Below are 18,916 nucleotides of genomic sequence, written 5' to 3'. Positions count from 1 at the left end.
TGCTCTTAGATACTGGAGGCGCTTTTTACTGCAGTCCAAGTGAGCGACATTGATGAGAGGGCCTGAACAAGTGCACTGTGAGGTGATCCCGTGAACATTTGAATTTAATTGGTTAACTACTGTACTCAGAGTGATGTCTTCTCCTTTTCCTACTTACAGAAACAATAGATGGTGAAATACCTCCTTACTATGTCCTCCTTTATCGAATTACTTGATAAACTTAGAGGCCTTCAAATATTAGATCCAAGAACTCCAGTTGCTTTTATTAGAGCATTAGCTATCAAAACACAGAGCAGAAAGCCAATGTACAGACTCCGTATGGACAAATGTTTCCCCTCAGTCTTTTCAAGTAATGCTATTATTTAGCAGCTTTGCCACATTTCTGCCTGTGAGGTATTTGTAATACCATCGCTACTAGACGCTCACACAAAGGTTTCCATATGGTAGTTTCAAAGTGCCATTTGGTTTCATTTCTTAATCTTGGTTGTCTCTTAGTCTTTCACGAGATCCTTGTTCACAAGCACAAGAAGCTGCTGGTTCTTCTCCTTTTGTTTCTGTTCTCCTTCACTTACTTTTTATTGTTTAGTTCTTTCACTTGAGATTTAATATGTCCTTTCCCTGAATAAGCATTTAGGCATAATGGTTGGGATTCACATGGATAATACTGCAAATGTTTGCTGCTCCAGAAAGCAAGGAGGACAGTGAGCAAAACTGAATTTGAATTGGCCAAAGAATAATTAAATTCAGTGACTTGAGTTACGCTGGCTCAGGACCAGGGCCAACCCCAATCAGAGGGGAGAACAGTCAGGATTTTTGGGTCAGGGACCGTGTCGCACTTTCTGTTAGGCACTTTGTTATGTGTAGACGATCAGTCTTAGCATGACTCACACAGCTTCCCCAAACTCATGTTTTCAAACAGGCTACATCTATGCCTGGAGTTTGCCAGTGGACTTGGAAGACAGTAAGAGCCATTGTCTTGATCTTATTTACACTGTATAAAGTAACTTCCACTGTGTATTATACACTGTATAAACCCCTTATACAACAGAGGTGGTCAGTAGAGGTGGTCAAGTGAGCCTATACCAGAGGAACAGCTGTGCTGTGTAACAGGCTACCATTTTCAGGTAGTCACTTTATTGACCATAGCTTTAACAGTCTCTTCTGTGTCTTGAAAGCAAGGTTTTATTTCATTCCTTGTGTCTGACTGTAGTGTAACCATTTGAAACGGGCCAGATCAGCACTTCAGGGAGCAAGATCTTTTTAAGTGGACAGCAAGAGAGACAGACAAGTGGTATTTTAGTTTTTTTTCCTCATGCTGGTCCTTCAAGTCCTTTTAAATTCTTAACTGGACATATCTGGATGCGTGTAATTGTGATGACTTCTAATTGTCATTCATTTGAATCAGCTTTTTAAGTGCTGCTGACAACATACAGGGTCAAAGGGAACGCAGAATGAAGAAAGAACTTGAACTTGTCCCCGGGTACTATAGCTATATTGCAAACTTAATTTCTACAACTGTGAAGAAAAGCACAACAAATTTATTTATTGTGAGCTGGTTTTTGCTGCACTGCCACGGGGATGCACCAAAACATCTAGTTTTATCATTTTTCATCCCTTGGTAGTACTTAAGTTCACACAAATTTGTAGCTATTTTTTGTCTTTTGTAAAGGCACAGAACAAGCAATCCCTGTTGTTTTTATAATGAGTTTGTGTCAGGAGGTTTTGGCTGAAGCTACCTCAGAAGAAATTACGATTAAAAACATATCTTTTCCATACATGCTTCCAGAATAGCCCCATGTTAAAAGAGTTAAAAGCAGGCTTGCCAAAGCATCTTGCAATCCATTTCATTTCATCGAAGAGCTAAGTGTTGTGTTTGTGGGATAGCCCCTTGTACAAACGGGAAACCATTCACACACCAGCGGCATCGTGAGAGAGAATAAAATGCCTGCTAGGAATGGGATTAGTTTTAGCCACAGGGCTTTTTGCGGTGACTGTGTTCTTCAGCAAGGCTATAATGCACAAGTAGAGGAGTTTTAGAGCGTTTCTTTACCGAAGCGCGTCATCAAGGGAAGTCATAAATTACAATTTTCCTTCTAGCGCATGTGCCTATCAGTTTTAAGAATAACTTTTTTATTTGAAATGTTTTAAAAAGTTGATTTAAATGTAAAAACAACATCTGCAACTAACTCCAGAAAAGCCAGAAAGGAACAACGTATTTCCACCCTGTGGAAAACGTTCAGTGAAGACTTTTAGTATTTCTAAACAATTTAACTTTAAAGTAATTGTTGGAGGCTTATATTTTTCCTTCAAGTCTGCTCCCGCCCAAGCGCTTGGCATCCTTCCCCGCACGCTGCGGTGCCAGGCCAGCCCTGCCCAGCAAGCTGGCCACGGGGGCCTGGCGGAGAGGCCTTTGCCAGCTCCCCTCTCAGGAGGTGGCCCGGCCTTTTGGCTCCCGCCTGGCCCGCCAGGGTGGGAAAAGGGGGCACCCACGCTCAGGCTGGGATCCCCCAAGCGCTTCTGCCGGAAGCACCAGAAGTTGCACTGCTGCCCGGGGAGGCCACGGGCAGCGAGCGGCTTGGCCTGGGCAAAACCCCACTTCGGGGGCAGGACGCACAGCGCCTCCAACCCCGAAGGAGGGCCAAGCCGGCGCGTGGGCCGGGCAGAGCCGCGCTGCGGCCCGGGACTCGCGGCAGCGCCGCCGTAACGAGGGAAAAGCAGCCGCGCCGGGGCAGCGCGGCCCCTGGGGCCGGCCGTGAGGACGGACCGCTCGTCCGTTAACGGGCAGCAGGTGCGCGCGGGAGCGCCGCGCATGCGCGCGCGGCAGCTGTAAAGGCGGGGGCGCGGCGGAGGGCGCGGGCTGGCGGTTGGCGCTGCGCGCGCGCCTCGGCGGCCGGGGCGAAGTTGCGGGCGGGCGGGCGAGCGAGCGAGGAGAGCGGGCGGCAGCGGCAGCTTTTGCCCGGCATGGCTGCGGGGGGGCCGCGCGCCCTGGGCTGGCTGGCGCTGAGCGGGTGCCTGCTGGCCGCGGCGCAGGTAGGGGCGGCGCCGCGGCCGTTGCCCCGGCCGGTGCTCGTGAGGCGGCGCGGGGACGGCGCGCTGGCTTAGGGCGGGTTTTCTGTGCGGTGTAGCGTGAAGTTAGGCGCGTCCCTGGAGCCGGCGGTGGTTTCTGCGCTGAAGTAAAACGTGGGCTGGGGCGGTCAGGCTGCTCTCAGCCCGGTGCTCTTTTAAGAGACCTCTGAAGATTTGCTTTACTCTCTGGGAGAGTGGGCTGCGGCGCGGGAGCCCTGCGTGCTGCACTCGGGTTTCCCCTCCCCTGAGTTAGGGGGAACTTGCAGTGATTAAGGGCAGTCAAAGAAGTTGGGATTTTGTTCAGGGCAAGTGCTTACAGCTTATTCAGAAACTTAAAAATCCAGCTCTGTTCTTACCAGGTCTGTGCTGAAGTGACTGCCTCATATAGACTTCAGGTGCAAAATAAGGTAGGTGTGATGAGCTTCATCTCGGAGGGTCTCCCTCGTTGGGGTAGTCCTGGTCCCTCCATGCTCGTCTCTGCTGGATGTGGGCTCTCAGGTCGGTGTTTGGGGCCAGTGAGTGCTTGGTGTGCTTGGCCCCAAGAAGTACGTTATGCTTGTGGGGCAGCTTATTATTATGTGGGTTTACTTACTGCTCAATAGCCCTACCGGTAGTAGAGTTTCTGTAGCGCTGTTTTTCTTTCAAATCAGGATTAGGCCTGGCTCTTTCAAGAATGGGCTAGACTTTAGTATGAGCTCAGAACCAAAGAGCCTTCAAGGCTGGACGGGATCAGGTATCTCCTTAGAAATCAGCTTGGAACCTTTCAAAATTGGCATCAGGGAGTACCTGTTTGCTCCAAAGTGTAAAACACGCTCTCGATTTGAGCAGAGATGATAAAGCAGTGCTCCCAAAAAATCAAACAGCATAGCAAAAGGCAAGAGAAAAGGAGGGGTTTTGTTGGTGGCTATACAGTGTCTTGAAAAGAGGAGGGCTAGTCCAGCTATCAGGGTGGTGTCTTAAAGCCTGCAGAACTCCTCTGAGTGTAAAAGCACGAAAGCCGGAGGGCGCTAGGTGGATTAGCAGTGGGTTCCTGGGAAGTACCTTATACAAGGTTCCATAGGATTCCAGCCCACCTAATGGGTTTGGGACTTACTTGAATGCAGTGGCTGGAAATGGGGGAATGCATTTCTCTGGGTTTGCAGTGTAATGGATGTATAGTGCTCATGTTAGACCATGAGCAAAAAGACCAGTTAGTGCATTCTGCGTTAGTTCTTCAGACGCACAAGGTGAAAAACTGGTAATTTGATCTGCCAATGATTGTTTTTCATTGCATAATTTTGCAAGGAAAAGTTACTTTCGTTCTGCCTCCTTCAGGCTGGTGATGTGCAAAGACAATGTCTACTTCTTAGATTGATTTTTCTGGAGATAAAGTTAGTTCTCACTACCCTTTTGGGTCAGAAAAGGGGTTTTCTACTGCAGGGAAGATCTACCTTATCAATTGTGCTCCTGCTTTGCCAGCCTTGACAGTGTGCTAGAGAAGATACTTTATTAGATAACTGCAGTTTAACAAGTTCAGCCATCCCTCAAGTGGGATATGCTGACTGCTGTCACAGACACTCCCAGCTTGTGGCAAATGTTAGGTGGAATGCACTAGGCTGGGTCTAAATCACTGACATTTAAGTTACTGTGTCTTACCTCATGCTTGCTGCTGGCTGCAGACAGTTACTGCAGCTTTTTCTGCTGGCTAGTGGCTTGTTAAAACATAATGATCTGATCATGTATCAGACTTGCAGCCCTGTACTTAAGAAAACAGCATCTCTTTCAGTCACTGTTTGCTCTTGAAAAGTGTATTCCAGGAATTATAATGATGTTGCTATCCCGATTTAGACCCATCTCGAGAGATCTCAGTTGGAACAGAATACTGTTCCGCTAAGCGGTGAACAGTTGCCTTGTCGCTGGAGACAAATCTTGTTCTGTAGACAAAATGAACAGTGCAAAAGTTTGTCCAGCTCATAGGTGAGGTGGATGGGAATGGCTGCAAAGCACATTTTGCTAGCTTCAGCAACTTCTCCCCATAAAAGGCTTGCTGTGCCAAGTTATAAAGAAATTTGTTGGGGTTGTTCAAGTTATGTGGTGGAGATCAGTGCTGAGCCTTGATCTTAGGACATCATTCAACTCAGCTATGAAAGACTTTCTCTAGACAGAGTGTTGTTATGTAGTAATGCATAACGCATGCTACTGTAGGGGGAAAAAAAGCCAGAGCCAGGAGAAATGTGTTAAAATACCCCTATGCAGGTGAAAGGGACCTAGGAACTTAAATATGATTAGGAAATAGAACTGAAATTTGTCTTACCAAAGAGTAATACGCTTCTAGTTCTGCATGTGTGTTCTGCTCATTTCTTGGTAAAAACAAACTTCCCTGGTCACAAAACATGTGTTTTGAAGGCAATGTATGCATGTTCTACTTATTTGCTAGTTATGTAGAAAGTCTTTTCTGTCCTAAGCCTGCCCGTTCAGGGATGGGCCAGACCATTTTTTGCAGCCACCAAGAAAATAGGTGGTAACTGAGTTACTTTCCCTTTGTGTAATAGCTTTGCCCAGGATGCTTGCTTGTCTTCCATTAGTAATCAGATGCTTTTGTAACTATTGCTTTTGTCATGTTACTTAGCATCGTTAACTTAGTATTGGTCCTGAAGCCAGCAGATGAGACTCATTGAATGAAAAGCGAATCCTGCTTAAGATCCACCATATCCTTCCTTAGCATTGTTAAGGTTAGAGCCCTCTTTGAAATGGGGAAGCAGTATGTAGTTTTCAATAGGGCCCCTTTTTTGTTCTTAGTAAACACAGGTGGTGTGTGGTTAACCAGCCTTACTCTGCAGAAGTCCTTGTTGCTAACTGTTAGTGGTTAATGTGTTGCTTGGGGAAGGTGGAGGACACCCTCCACATTCTCTGTAAACCTTTGCTCCTGGTGGGCTCAGCAGCAAGATGATGATAGCTTAACACCAGTGTTGGCTTGGCAGCCATGGCCCGTGCTGAGGGACACAGAAGACGAGACCTCGCCTGCCTGTTGCTCATCCTGCTCTGTTCACCTGCTTAAAGAGGTTTGGAAATGTCTTCTTCCTCTTCCTATGTTCTTGAATTTGGTGCCTGGACTGACTGGCTAGTGCTCTTAACTGATTTTAAGAAAAGATAAGCCGGGCTTCTGGCTTACTGCAGAACAGACTGCTGGACACCTTTCTGTCCCTAACTAAGTAAGTGCAATTAAAAGAAATGGCTGCAAGTGCCATAGTGAAGTGAGGAAAAGAGTGCTATTCTGGATAAATGAAGCCTTATGTGTACCTTAGCTTCCTTTCTTCCCATATGGCTTCCTCTGCTTGGCCCCATGCATTCTTCTTTGCTAAAGCAGGCCAGGAGTACTCATGCAGTCCTTCAGCTGAAGGGGTGGCTGCTCTGCCTGGGAGCAGCAGTTTGACATGAGACGCTTATTAGCATGCAGTTACAGTTGTGATTAAGATTGGTCTGTGAATGACAACTGGACTGTTTTTGCAGATGAATGAAATACCTTTAAGGTGGAGTCATAGAAGCTTAAAATAGAGGTGATCCATAAAATACTTTGTCCTTATGATGATATGGTTGCTGAGCAACTTATCTCTTAGTGAGCCAGCTAGTCTTTTTCTTTTTTAAAAAAAAAAAAAAGCTGGGCTTGGTGTTTTGTGCAGTGATAAGATAAAATTTAATTCTTCTGTATACATTTCTAAAGTTACCTTCCACTGGAAATCATGATTATGGCAAAAGCTAGTGAAATTATGCTAATAACCTGGTTCATCTTGCTGTTGAACAGAACACACTGTAAATGTGGTAACCTTAATCAGTGCTATTGGTGATGTAAGGTAGTGTCATTCCTCGTGCTTGCTTTAATTCAGAGTGATAGATCATTAGATAATGACCTTCTGGAGAGGTTTAATAAACTTTCTCTTCCTGAAGCAGCTATTGTCTTGTGTGTGTGTCTCCTAATAACTTTTGAACCTGTTGGCCAAACCATAGTTTGGCAGGGTGGTTTCTACAGGAAGCTTGTGTAGATTTTGTGGCAACAAGCAGCTGGAGCGAGGAGAGGAGAGCCTGCTATTGTATGCCTGTGGGCCTTCCCTCCCGCCCCCTTTTGGACAGCACTCTGTCAGTTTGCAAACTTTGGAAGAGATGCCCAGCTGTAGGGGAAGAGGTAGAGCTTGCATCATTGAGATGCTAAAATCATAGAATGATTGAGGTTGGAAGGGACCTTTGGAGATCGTCTGGTCCAACCCCCTGCTCAAGCAGGGCCACCTGGAGCCTCTGTAACCTCTCTGGGCAACCTCTTCCAGTGCTCAGTCACCCACACAGTGTAAAAAAAAAAGTTTTTTCTTATATTCATATGGAACTTCTTATGTTTCAGTTTATGCCCATTGCCTCTTGTCCTGTCACTGAGCACCACTGAAAAGACTGTCTTCATTGCACCTTCCCTTCAGTTATTTATATACATTGATAAAATCCCTTGAGCTTCTTTTCTCCAAGCTGAACAATCTCAGCGCTCTCAGCCTTTCTTCATGTGGCAGATGCTCCAGTCCCTTAATCATTTTAGTAGCCCTTCACTGGACTCACTCCAGCATGTCCATCTCTCGCTTATTCTGGGGAGCCCAGAACTGGACACCACCTTCCAGCTGTGGCCCCACCAGTGCTGAGTCAAGGAGAAGAATTGCCTCCCTTGACCTGCTGGCAGTGCTCTTCCTAATGCAGCCCAGGATGCTGTTGGCCTTCTTGTTGCAAGGGCGCATTGCTGGCCCATGGTCAACTTGTCCACCAGGACCTCAGAGTCCTTCTCTTCAAAGCTGCTTTCCAGCAGGTCAGCTCCTGGCCTGTACTGGTGCATGGGGTTGTTCTTCCCCAGGGGCAGCACTTTGCACTTCCCTTTGAACTTCATGAGGTTCCTCTCTGTCCATCTCACCAGCCTGTTGTGGTCCTTCTGAATGGCAGCACAGCCCTCTGGTGTATCAGCCACTCCTTCTGGTTTTGTATTATCGGTGATCTTGCTGAGGGTACACTGTCCCATTGTCCAGATCATTAATAAGTTGAACTGAATCATTAGGTGAACTACCAAGGTGATGTAAACCTCTGGGAGACCAGAATTCATTAGTTTTTGGTTCATGGAACTAGTTTCATTAGAGACCTGAGATCATAGCATAACTTCAAAAATTTTTTCCACATGTATCAAGTTGTCCTTGCTAGGTGACAGCAATATATTAAATTCACCTGAACAGATCTTGTGGCTTTGGAGGGCTTGGTTCATATGGTGCTTAGGCATTTTCAGCTGTTCAGGAGAGTTTTGACTCACTTTTCACAAGTCTAGCTGTGTAACCTGTGCTCTAACTGTAGAGAGCGTCTCCCAGTACTGCCTGGAGACGGCATTTGTTGTGCAAGTATATAAATAAGGAGACTTCCAGCATATGCCCTTTTATTTCTTGGAACCTGGCCACTAATTTTCTTAACCAAGGACAGAATGTTCTCCAGCTCCCCATGGTCACACGCAAAGAGTTACAAAGAGTAATCCCCTTTGCTTGCCTGTGGGTCCCTGTAGGTAATTAGTAGGGATTAACCAGGGAAAATGGAAACTCCACTATCAATTTTCAGAGAAACTCTGTAGGATTATGCTCATTGGAGCCACTTCTCTCTGATCACTTCTTGGTGGTTTTATTTCCCGCTTGCTCTTTTCCTTTCCTTAATTGTTTCCGGAATATTTTTATCTTAGAGTGACTCCTTTGCAGTACTGAACTGGGTGTATTTTTCTTTGAGGTTATCCTGTTGAAATAAAACTGCTAAAAGCTCTGCCTGTATCTTGCCTTCGTGCAATGAACAGCTTCAGTTGTTCAGCTGTATATTGTGTGTGTTCAAAGCAGTCCAAATTGGTCCAATTCTCCAGAAGGAGGGGAGAGGAGACTATTTTGCCATGCTCAAGTTGAGCATAGTTTGTAGAGACTGCTGGGCCTGCCAGGCCTGAGCGAGAGGGGAGAGGCTGAGATACTGCACAGGGGAGTGGTGAGCAGCCAGCCAGGTGTCAGAGGCCACAGGAAAGAGGGCTGCCAAAGGTGTGGAATGGCCCCTGTAGGAAGGGGGTTAGGGAAGAAACAGTTTGGAACAAACAGGGCATGATAAAAGTCTGCAAAATCGTGAGTGGCAGTGGATGCGTGCACCTTCTCATTTGACCCAAGATTTGGGGGGAGGGAGGTATTGACTGAAGCTACTGGGGCCAGGTTCAAAATGTGGCAAAAGGAAGCTTTTCTTCATGCAGTTGTGTAGATAGTTACTAAGAGACAAACTACAGCAGGCTCAGAAAACTCCCTCGAGATGAAAATAATTGAAGAATGGGAAGTACTGTGTGTGTTTATTGTACTTCTACTGTTCCTGAAGCATCCGGTCCGGGTCACTGGTAAAAACAGGACTCTGAACTAAATGGAGCTTTGTCTGAGCTATGTTTCTGTTACCTTCTTAAGAACATCCCAATGAGCAGAGGGGGTCTGGGAAGAGTTTGCCATTACGCAGTCACTTAGTTGGGAGAAACATACAGGGAAGCAGCAGCCTGTCTGTGTGAAGATGGAATGGTCAGAGGAGAGTTGGGTAGGAACCCTTTTCTTGTCTTGTGTTGGCTGACCTTGTGACTTTGCATTTTTGTTTTTTTTTTAAAAAGTTAATTACTCTAGTGCGTATTCTAATAACGCCTGGCTTTCTTGGATTTAAATCCTGTCTCTTTGGGGAAAGTCTTAACGTGACTATCTCAAGACTGTAATCAAGTCATAACTTGTTTCTGTGGGCTTTCCCCTTCGTAAGGTTGATTCTGATGACATCATTACCATGGAGGAGCAGATTTATCTTCTGTTGGACGCCAAAGTTCAGTGTGAACTGAATATTACCGCCCAGCTGCAGGACGGAGGTAAGGTGCCAGATTAAGTGACTTTTATAGTTCTTATTCTTTCCCTTAAGAACTTTAAGATGTCAAATCCTTCAAATGCATCAGCTAACACGAAGGTGAAGGAACTGACAAGGGAGAGCCCTGGCTTTCCATATGCAGCACTTGCTTAGGGACTTTGCGCATTCATGCACATGCAATAATAATAAATAACACTTGTTTTTATTTCTTCTCATATCTTGAGCAGAAGAGATGGTTCTTCAGCTTGTGCTTCTGTGATCAAACTATACATTCTCTTTAGGTTAGTGGTGTGGTTATTGCTTGAACTCTTTGCACCAGAGGTGTGTTCTTGCCATCATATGCCTGTTTCCCCTGCAGCTGTGGAAGACGTAACAGTTTTTGATATGATTTTTTTTGGTTGCTGTTATGAGGGTGTATGCTTAAATCTTGGAAGTTTTTAGTTTGTGTCTGAGGTAGAAAAAGAAACCCACGATGTGCCTGGAAATTGCATTAAAAATTTAATTTTCCTTGGCTTTACTACAGCTGTTCAAAAGGCGTTCAGCTAGTTATGAACACTGTGGAACTGTACCATATAGGGGCTGGAGAGAAGCAGAGTTTCCTTCCACCCTGACAAGGAGGGCAGGGCAGCTCAATGCAGCTCAAGTATTTCTTACCTTCTGTTGTCTACACTGTTCTTCATTTGTAGGTTTCTATCTTGGCTCTGTTGTTCCTATAGTAGCTGCTCAAGTTGCCAGTTTGCAGCCCGGGATGGCCCATGTTTGGTGCCACATTAGCAGCTAAGACACAGGCAACTGACCTGTCCTTGCTGATGGTATGGGGAACCTTTGAGATTGGCAACATGGCCAGAACTGAATTCACTGCTCCTGCTATTAAGCAGTAATGCTTTTCAAACACCCTAATTTAAAGCTGGTTCTCAGATTTCTGTGCAGCACAGCTACCATACCCTTTGCTGAAGGGATGAGGAGACTGAATATTTGACAAAGGTTTTCATTATCTAAAACATCAAGTAATTGCTGAGGGTAGTTGTGTTATATGACAGCAGTTATATTGTGTTCCTTCCTCTCTCTATCAGTTGTTTGATTGCTTCATTTCACAAGTTCTCCAGTCTTCCCAGAATTTTCCTGATTTGTGTGGGAATTGAGTTACCAAGTTTCTTGATTCTTCTGTCACTCAGACTGCCTTACTGTAATGCTGTTGGTTTCACCATCCAAAAATACTGACTAAAGAAATGAATTCCTTGTCCATATTGTTCTGCAGTCGTGCACTGGCAAGAAAGTTGCATGTGGGTGTTTTGTACAAGCCCAGTGTCTTACAGCGTATAACCCCGCTTGCATGCAGTGCTTCAGCAGTTTTCAAAATACTGAGCAACGTTTGGGGTTTACTAGAACAGAGATTCATGCTGAAGACTTGAGATACGGAGGGAAAGGATTTGGGGGAGACGATAAAGTATAGTTAGTCTTACTAATACTCATTTAGTCTTAACTAGGGAAACATGATTGCTAGGGGCGACAGTATGTATGTTAATAAAGTCTAATACTAACCACAGGAAATCTGCAATAAATCATACTACCCATGTCAACCACAGTGACATCACTACACTAGCAGTGTTTCAGAACTTCTGTTTTTCCCCTTTTTTCTGAAGGATGAATGAGCAGGAAGACAGCTGTATTTCTGTTTCACTCTTACTATCTCTGAATGATACTGCTTGAGAAAAAGACACGCTACTGGTCTTTGTCCTGGCACATGGGAAACACTGGGAGGGGAGAAATTAATGGCGTTAATTTAGAGGAGGCTAGCAAATCGTTAGCCAATTTGTCATGCAGAGAAGGTCACTTGACTTTTTTGATTGTGCCAAATAATTAATCTAAACAGCTCATATATGAAACAACTGTGACAAATGAACTACTTATTGAAACCTGTGCCTGCTGAGGGAATTACAGGTAAAAATGATATGAAAAATCAAACTGTGCATGAACATAGTGATGTGCAAACTTGCTTGCGAAATGACAGCCCAACATAATAAGATAATGAGCCAGAATTTCACCGAAGTGCTGGCCTGGATCAAGGATGTGTTTCTGTAAGTCTTTTCTTAGGGAGGGGGGAAAAAAAATTAACTGCCCTAGTGCTATCCTAGTTAGTGATGCTTCTTTTTTTAGGGTGGTATGCATTTGGAGAAATTCTTTTCAGGACAGTTGTTTCTTCAAACTTGCGTTGGTGACTGTCCCTCCAGCTCTTCTTTTCTACATAACTATTTCAAAGTCTTGCTTTCTTGTTGCATTTTTTGTAGTAGTGACTGTCTGTAGGGACCTGAAATACAAGAAGTTCCAGCAGGTTTTATATCTATTACATGAAAAACACAGCAGTGCTGAACTAACCTCTGATTACACTCAAGTGTATTTCATTCATAAAACAGCTTCCTTTATCCACTCCAAGTCATCTGATCTGTGTTCAAAGAGTGTTTATCTGACAAGAATATGAAGCTTGTCTCTTTCAATTTTTAGAGAGCTTGGGTGTTCAGGGTCAAGTGTGGTTTCATTTTTCTATGATGGATAGCTCAGCATTAACGGCATAAAGACAAAACACCACCGTACAAGTGAACGTAGTTTTTTCACCTCAGATCGATTTAAAGATGCCTGTTTTACCCATTGACTTAGTAAGAATATCTAAATGGATTAAGGAGAACAGGAGATAAAGGTGTCTTTATGGGACAGAGAAAAACAACTCTGTGGTGGGAGAAGCCACGCCTGGATGATGTACCTCTCTTCAGGAAATCGATTAGAAGGAAGCACAATGCAGTTGAATGCACAGATTAGACGTGGCACTAGTAGAGTCAGGCAGAAAACCGGCGGTTCGCTTGCTCTGCAGTATTTCCTTTGTTAGCACTCCCCTGCATAACATGCGTTTGACAAAAGAGATGCTGATGACCCCAAACGGGAGTCTTGGAATCACTGATGTTGGAAGTGACCTCTGGAGAGCTGAGCCTCTAGTCCAACCTCCCTGCTCAAGGCAAGGTTGGCTAGAGCAGGTTGCTCAGGGCTGTGTCCAGTTGGAGATCTCCAACGATGGAGGCTCCACAACCTCTCTGGTCAACCTCACAGTAAAAAAGTTTCTTATGTTTAAACAGAACTTCCTGTATTTCAGTTTGTGCCCATTGCTGCTTCTCCTTTCACCAGATACCACAGAAGAATCTGGCTCTGTCCTCTTTAGTCCCCCTTCAGGTGTTTATGCACAATGGTAAGATTCCCCGTCCTATGGCCTGAGCCTTCTCTTCTACAGGCTAAACGATCCCAGCTCTTTCAGCCTCTCCTTGTATGTCAGATACATCACTTAATCATCTTAGTGGCCCTAAGCTGAAATATTTTGGTTCTTAAATAACAAATTCTACTTGAGCGTAAGTGCATGGTAAAGCAAGGATGCATCAAAAAGGCTTGTCTGTCTTGCTATTATTTTCTTTCTTCCCTTTTTGTCAGAAGGAAACTGCTTTCCGGAATGGGACGGCCTCATCTGTTGGCCAAGAGGATCTGTGGGAAAAATGTTAGCTGTTCCATGCCCTCCTTATGTATATGATTTCAATCACAAAGGTACAGTTCCTGTAGTTCTGGACTTCATAAGTGGAGTGAAGGACCTAGCTGAACTAACAAAGCTTTGGGTTTTTTCCCCTTTCAGGAGTGGCTTTCAGACACTGTAGCCTCAATGGAACGTGGGATTTTGTGCAGAGCTTGAACAGAACGTGGGCCAATTATTCTCAATGCCTTCACTTCTTAGAGCCAGAAATCAGCTCACAAAAGGTACTGAGTTTTCTCAGGTGCTGATAAAGCTGCAGAGTTTAGGTAGAGAGAACAGACATGTTATGTGCATTTCCTATTTTTTCCCCTTCTTCCCTTGTGCTGTTTGTGACTGACTTTATCACTTCAGTGAACGTGTTGATGGGGAAAATGGTGGTTTTTCAAAGTCACAAACTACCAAAGAGACTTTGCTAACATAATGTAGAAGTGAGGGAAGCGGGAGGTATGATGAGCTTAAAGATAAGAAGCCTTTTTCCCTTCGAAACGCTTCTCACGACCACAAAATGGATTTAAACATGAACACTAGCATTCACTGAAAAAGCTTCAGTTTCTGTGACTGTCAGCAAAATGTCTCTCTTGTAATTGCAGTGTGAAGTCTTCAAAGGTGACTTTGCTGATGGCTCAGAGCACCAGAGAGCCAGCTTAAAAAATAATAGTCCTATGATATTTTCTTGAAGGCAAAATCTTCTTAAATCTAATTTGGGGAGTGTGAGGTACCCTGATTTGTGAGTGCTGCATGCTTTGGACTAGCAGTTCTGCATAGCTATCTGTTGGGTAAGCCTACTGTCAAGGGAGTTAAAGCAGATGTATAACCTGCCAAATAAAATGTGTTTTAAGAGCCCCTTGCTTTTTAAGAGGCTCTGGGTTGGTGGAGACCATGTAACTTCTGGTGCAGCACTTGTGGAAATGGTCCTGTTTTCTTTTCCAGAGGGAATTCTTTGATCGCCTCTATGTAATGTATACTGTGGGATACTCAGTTTCCTTCACTTCACTGGCAGTGGCTATTTTTGTCATTGGCTACTTCAGGTAGGTGAGTCAGTCCCAGTGGCAGAGTTGCATTTCTCCTTTTTCTTTGTAAGGTTACATCCTTTCTTATGGAGTTAAATACTTGATCCTTTTTATATCGGAGATGCCAATAGGATACTTTGTATATGGAGTAGTACCTGTATGGAGTAGTTCACTGCAGGCACTAATTCTTCTTTCTTGAAATACTGTTGTAAAAATATATTTAGTCATGGTGCAGTCTGCTAGCAGCAAGGGTTTTTTACTGCTGTCTTCACAATTGTGGATGGTGAGGGAAACGAGTAGAAAAATGAGCTGGATGTTTTTCCAAGTTTACTGGTGTATTTCACAAAAACTTAATTTTGATACAGCAGTATGGACTTGTCCACTGAAGTTACTGCATCCTATTGTGAAGAGGGAGGTGTTCAGTATTCCTGAACTGTAGATGTTTTTTTGCTGTTTTTTTAACGAGGGGGGGGAAAAAAAAAGAAAAAGCCATAAAGCAGAAACTATGTGAACAATGTCTCAGATTCATGAGACTATTCTTGAAGAGACAGATAACACTGAAACCTGTTCTTCAGCAGCTGTACTGTGAATATTCCCGCTTGCGGAAGATGAAATTATAAACACTTCCATGTATTTTCAAACCTGGAAATGTCAGCAACCAGGCTGTAATAAATCCATGCCTCAGAGGCTGTCAAAATCAGGCTCGTGGATATAAATGTTTTGTAGTCATGTTACACTAGCAGATAAATGGTAAGGGAGCTGAGGGACTAGAGCGAATAAAGTTAGATCTGTCTCCTTGGCTAGGCAGAAATGGCTCTGAGCTTTGTTCCACGAGCTCTGCGGTGGAAATGATCCGTGACTACTTTGAAGCTGTTGAGACCTGTTTGTATAATACTGAATTTGAGTTGAGGCATCTTGCTGCTCATCGGTGCCCTGTTAGCACAGCTCCATGGCTTCCTTACTGCTGCTTAGGCCTGTCTGCATCTGCATGGTGTTGATACAGCACTCTTAAGTGCCAGAATGTGTCACTTGAGTGGCATACAGGACCTTGGTTGTGTGGGGTCCCTCTGCACTGCATTGGGAAAATTAAATGGCTCAGAGTGAGTCTAGAATGGGTAGTGCTCTGAAAAGGTGTTGCATAAAGTTAACATGTATGTTCTGATGTCTGAAATGCTACCTTCTGGGAGCCCTAGTGTTGGATAGAGAGGCACCTTTGTCCTTTTTGCCTTGCCATCTCAAACCTTTTCTGATCACGCTTGCCTGTGCTAGGGAGAATGGAATTGGTTCAAACCTGTGCTGAAGACAGTGCCCAGACTCACCTTCCTCGTGGTGAACTTGCCCAGTGCAGAGAAAATTCATGGGGGCTGGTCCAGAGCAAGAACAAATCTGTTTCTGGGCATGTTCCCCAGTAAACTGGGCAGAAAGGAGCAAGCTCTGCTTACGCTTAGAACTGGTAAGGTACAAGCTAATCTCTGCTGAAAACTTGAGGGATCAGGTATAGTGCAGTGCTAATAGAGTCTTAGGGTTTTTAGTCATCTTGAGGTGCTGGCTGACCTGATTCAAGTTTCCCCAGAGTGCACTGTGTGGATTTTTATCCTCACTAGCTTAAAGTTTGGGCCATTTTTGGAGGGGTGTGCATGGGAAGTTTCTAGATTCTAGCCTCTCTTTCAAGGTTTACTCTTTATTTTACCCTGAATGCTTAAATGCTTAATGGATAAAATGAGGCAGTTGTGGATGAGCGCAGAAAAAAATCTGCTTGAAGGCAGCTAGGGAACTCTCTACAAAATACACGTCTTAGGCAGCTGTTTAGAGATTAACTGGCTGAGTTTTGCCTATGTCTGACTTCAGGTGCTTCCGTTGGCTTCAGGCAGAGGAGGTCCTGGCCACCAATCCAATCCAGGAAGTCTCAAAACCCTTAAGGCTTGCTAGGAAAGTGTCTCTCAGTCTCTACTTCCATCCTGTTGGAAAGCTGTAAGCACAAACTGTTAAGACAGTAAGGGGGACTTGAATCCAGAGCAAATGAAAACGTCTGGCAGGCCCTATTACTTACTCTATGCTCAACAGAAGTGAGTCTTTTCTAGAGCAGAGTGGTTTCAGTCAGTGGAAGCAGCTGAGCCTAAAGCAGATAGTATATTTGTCCTATTCTGCTGGTCAGAGTTGTCTGTGCTGACTGGATATGGAGCTGCGGCAGGTATTTAAGTGAACTGGATGCCCTCCGCCCAGGGCATGGACCTAAATTTTGATGAAGCTGTCTATAAGCTAGCGCCTTGATCCAGAAGCACACTTTCTCCTTGAATTAAAGGGAATAGCCTTCACTTATAGCAGGAGTGGGGCAGAGGAATGCTGGTAGCAAAAGTGTCAGTAAACCAGCTGATTGTGTAAACAAGGCTTTTTGAATGGTGCTGCTTGCCTTGTTCTGTTTCATGATCGCTCCCCGTAGATGCATCAGAAGCAGTAGTTTTGAGTGCGTTCTTTCAGGGGAAACCTGTCCACAAGAACAGATAATTTCCAATCTAATGAGAAGCTACACCAGGGTGCTTTTATTTCCTCACTGTCAGGTCACTCTCAGTCTCCCAATGGACCATCATTAGTGGTATTGACTCTTCAGGAAGCTTAAATAAGTTGGTCTTGTTAGATGGACCCTAATAGTCATGGGCTCTTGGCAGTTTTCATTAATTAAGAGTGAATCTTGTTTTGTTGATCTGCTTGTTAAAGTAAAGCTCTACTTTGCTTTAAATTTTCAGACCACCTTACCCTTGGATTTAGCAAAGCCAATGGGAATGACACAGCAGATGTCACACACTTGCTTGAAATGCAAGCAAATGAGGGTTTTTAGGGGGAGCAGCAGGGAGTTAGGCAGCAATTTCCTATTCCAGTTGAATGGAGCGTGCAGATTCTGTAGCTTCCAGGCAAAAATATAATTTTATATCTGAAATAGTCAGTAGAAATAGGTTTGGAGTGGGAAAATTAATATCGTGGCATTATTTAGATCCAAATCTGTGACGGTGCAGCTGTTTGCCTTTGAAAGGGAGGCCAAAGTTTTGGGGTGAGAAATAGTAGGAGGTGGGTGGGAAGTTGTTTTCCAGGCTCAGTTTTGCAACCTCCTGGTAAAGTATGGAGAGAGGACAACCTGAAGCTTGTTTTTGCTAGCTCCCCTACTGAAAAGTTGACGATTGCCTTGCGGTCTTTGAGGAATTCTGAACACTTGCCAAAAAAAGCTTAGAAGCGCATAGTTTTTGCTCTAGTAGTTTTGCTCTTAAAAGAGGAGCAGCTCCATTTGCGTGGTCCCTGTGTGGGCCGTGAGTTCTGGTATTCAATACAAAGGAGTTGGAGTTGTTGGTTAATTTGGTCCTTGCTGGACTCCATGGCAATCTCATGAGAGACAAATCTTGCTCTGTGGATCACCTTTGCACTTCACGCAGCTTCTGCTTTCTGCCATAACAGAATCCTGATAAAAATGGGGGGAGGGGTTATTTACAGAGATATCAGCAAAACAGAGCTGACTCTAAATCACTTTAGCCAAAGCCACCAGCATGATAGCCCACAATTATGAGAGACTACAGATCAGCCTTGCTAGCGCACCCTCTTTATTTTGCTGTTTAAATCTCATTGCTGGAATTTTATCAAGAATTCCTCAGTTCTGGGTTTTGCAAATGTCCTTGGAAGTATTTGTTCCTCTTCTTTAATAGGGTTTTTTTTTTTAAACCGACTTTCTTCCCACAGGCGTCTGCACTGCACCAGGAATTACATCCACATGCACTTGTTTGTCTCCTTCATGCTAAGAGCTATCAGCATCTTTATCAAGGACAAAGTAGTACATGCTCACCTAGGGATCAAAGAGCTGGACTCCCTACTGGCAAACGATCTCCGAAGCGTTGCAGTAGCTCCTTCTGTGGGCAAGTCACAATATGTAAGCACTGTTTATCATTGATGTTGATGAGCATGTTAGCCAAGCTGTTTGTGCATTAAGTTGTACTGCTTTGACAAGTGGATGGAAGTGGAGAAGGGAGATTAGATTAGGCTTTCAGGAAGTGTAAATCCACAGTGGAGGACTTGGTTTGGTCTGTTTGGAAATGAGATGAAGGTTCTGTGAAGCATCTATATCATGTAGGCTCTGAAGTCCCCCTTTTGAAAATGAGGCAAGGATTTTAAGCTGTAAGAGTTGGGTTCCTGTAGCTATCGTGCATTTTCCAAGAGTTCTGGTTAACAAAGGCAAGAACCAGTGCCTAATGAGATGTTTTTCAAAAGCATGTAGATGACAGCACTGAATCAGTCTGGTACTTTTGAAAATTCCCTTAGATTCCCCTGCCCCCATCTAAATATCAAGATGGGAAAAGTGGGACTTGGCTTGTGTTGCTTAGGAACCATACTTGAAAATTAC

At 44.4% G+C, this 18,916-nt stretch overlaps 1 protein-coding gene across 1 annotated transcript in view; it reads left to right on the top strand.

Annotated features, from left to right (window-relative positions):
• The first annotated feature begins 2,913 nt into the window (after positions 1-2,913).
• The window catches only part of PTH2R (parathyroid hormone 2 receptor), a 57,352-nt gene continuing 41,349 nt past the window's right edge, over positions 2,914-18,916 (top strand). The window contains exons 1-8 of the mRNA XM_068947963.1: positions 2,914-3,030; positions 3,426-3,473; positions 6,027-6,107; positions 9,862-9,964; positions 13,432-13,542; positions 13,628-13,749; positions 14,456-14,553; positions 18,259-18,445. Of these exons, the coding sequence (XP_068804064.1) occupies positions 2,962-3,030; positions 3,426-3,473; positions 6,027-6,107; positions 9,862-9,964; positions 13,432-13,542; positions 13,628-13,749; positions 14,456-14,553; positions 18,259-18,445 (819 nt within the window). The 5' untranslated portion in view covers positions 2,914-2,961. The remainder of the gene's footprint in view (positions 3,031-3,425; positions 3,474-6,026; positions 6,108-9,861; positions 9,965-13,431; positions 13,543-13,627; positions 13,750-14,455; positions 14,554-18,258; positions 18,446-18,916) is intronic.

Source organism: Struthio camelus, chromosome 6 (genome assembly GCF_040807025.1).
Source record: "Struthio camelus isolate bStrCam1 chromosome 6, bStrCam1.hap1, whole genome shotgun sequence".
NCBI lineage: Eukaryota > Metazoa > Chordata > Aves > Struthioniformes > Struthionidae > Struthio > Struthio camelus.
Note: the sequence above shows the minus strand (reverse complement) of the source record. Positions and strands in the feature narration are given on the sequence as shown.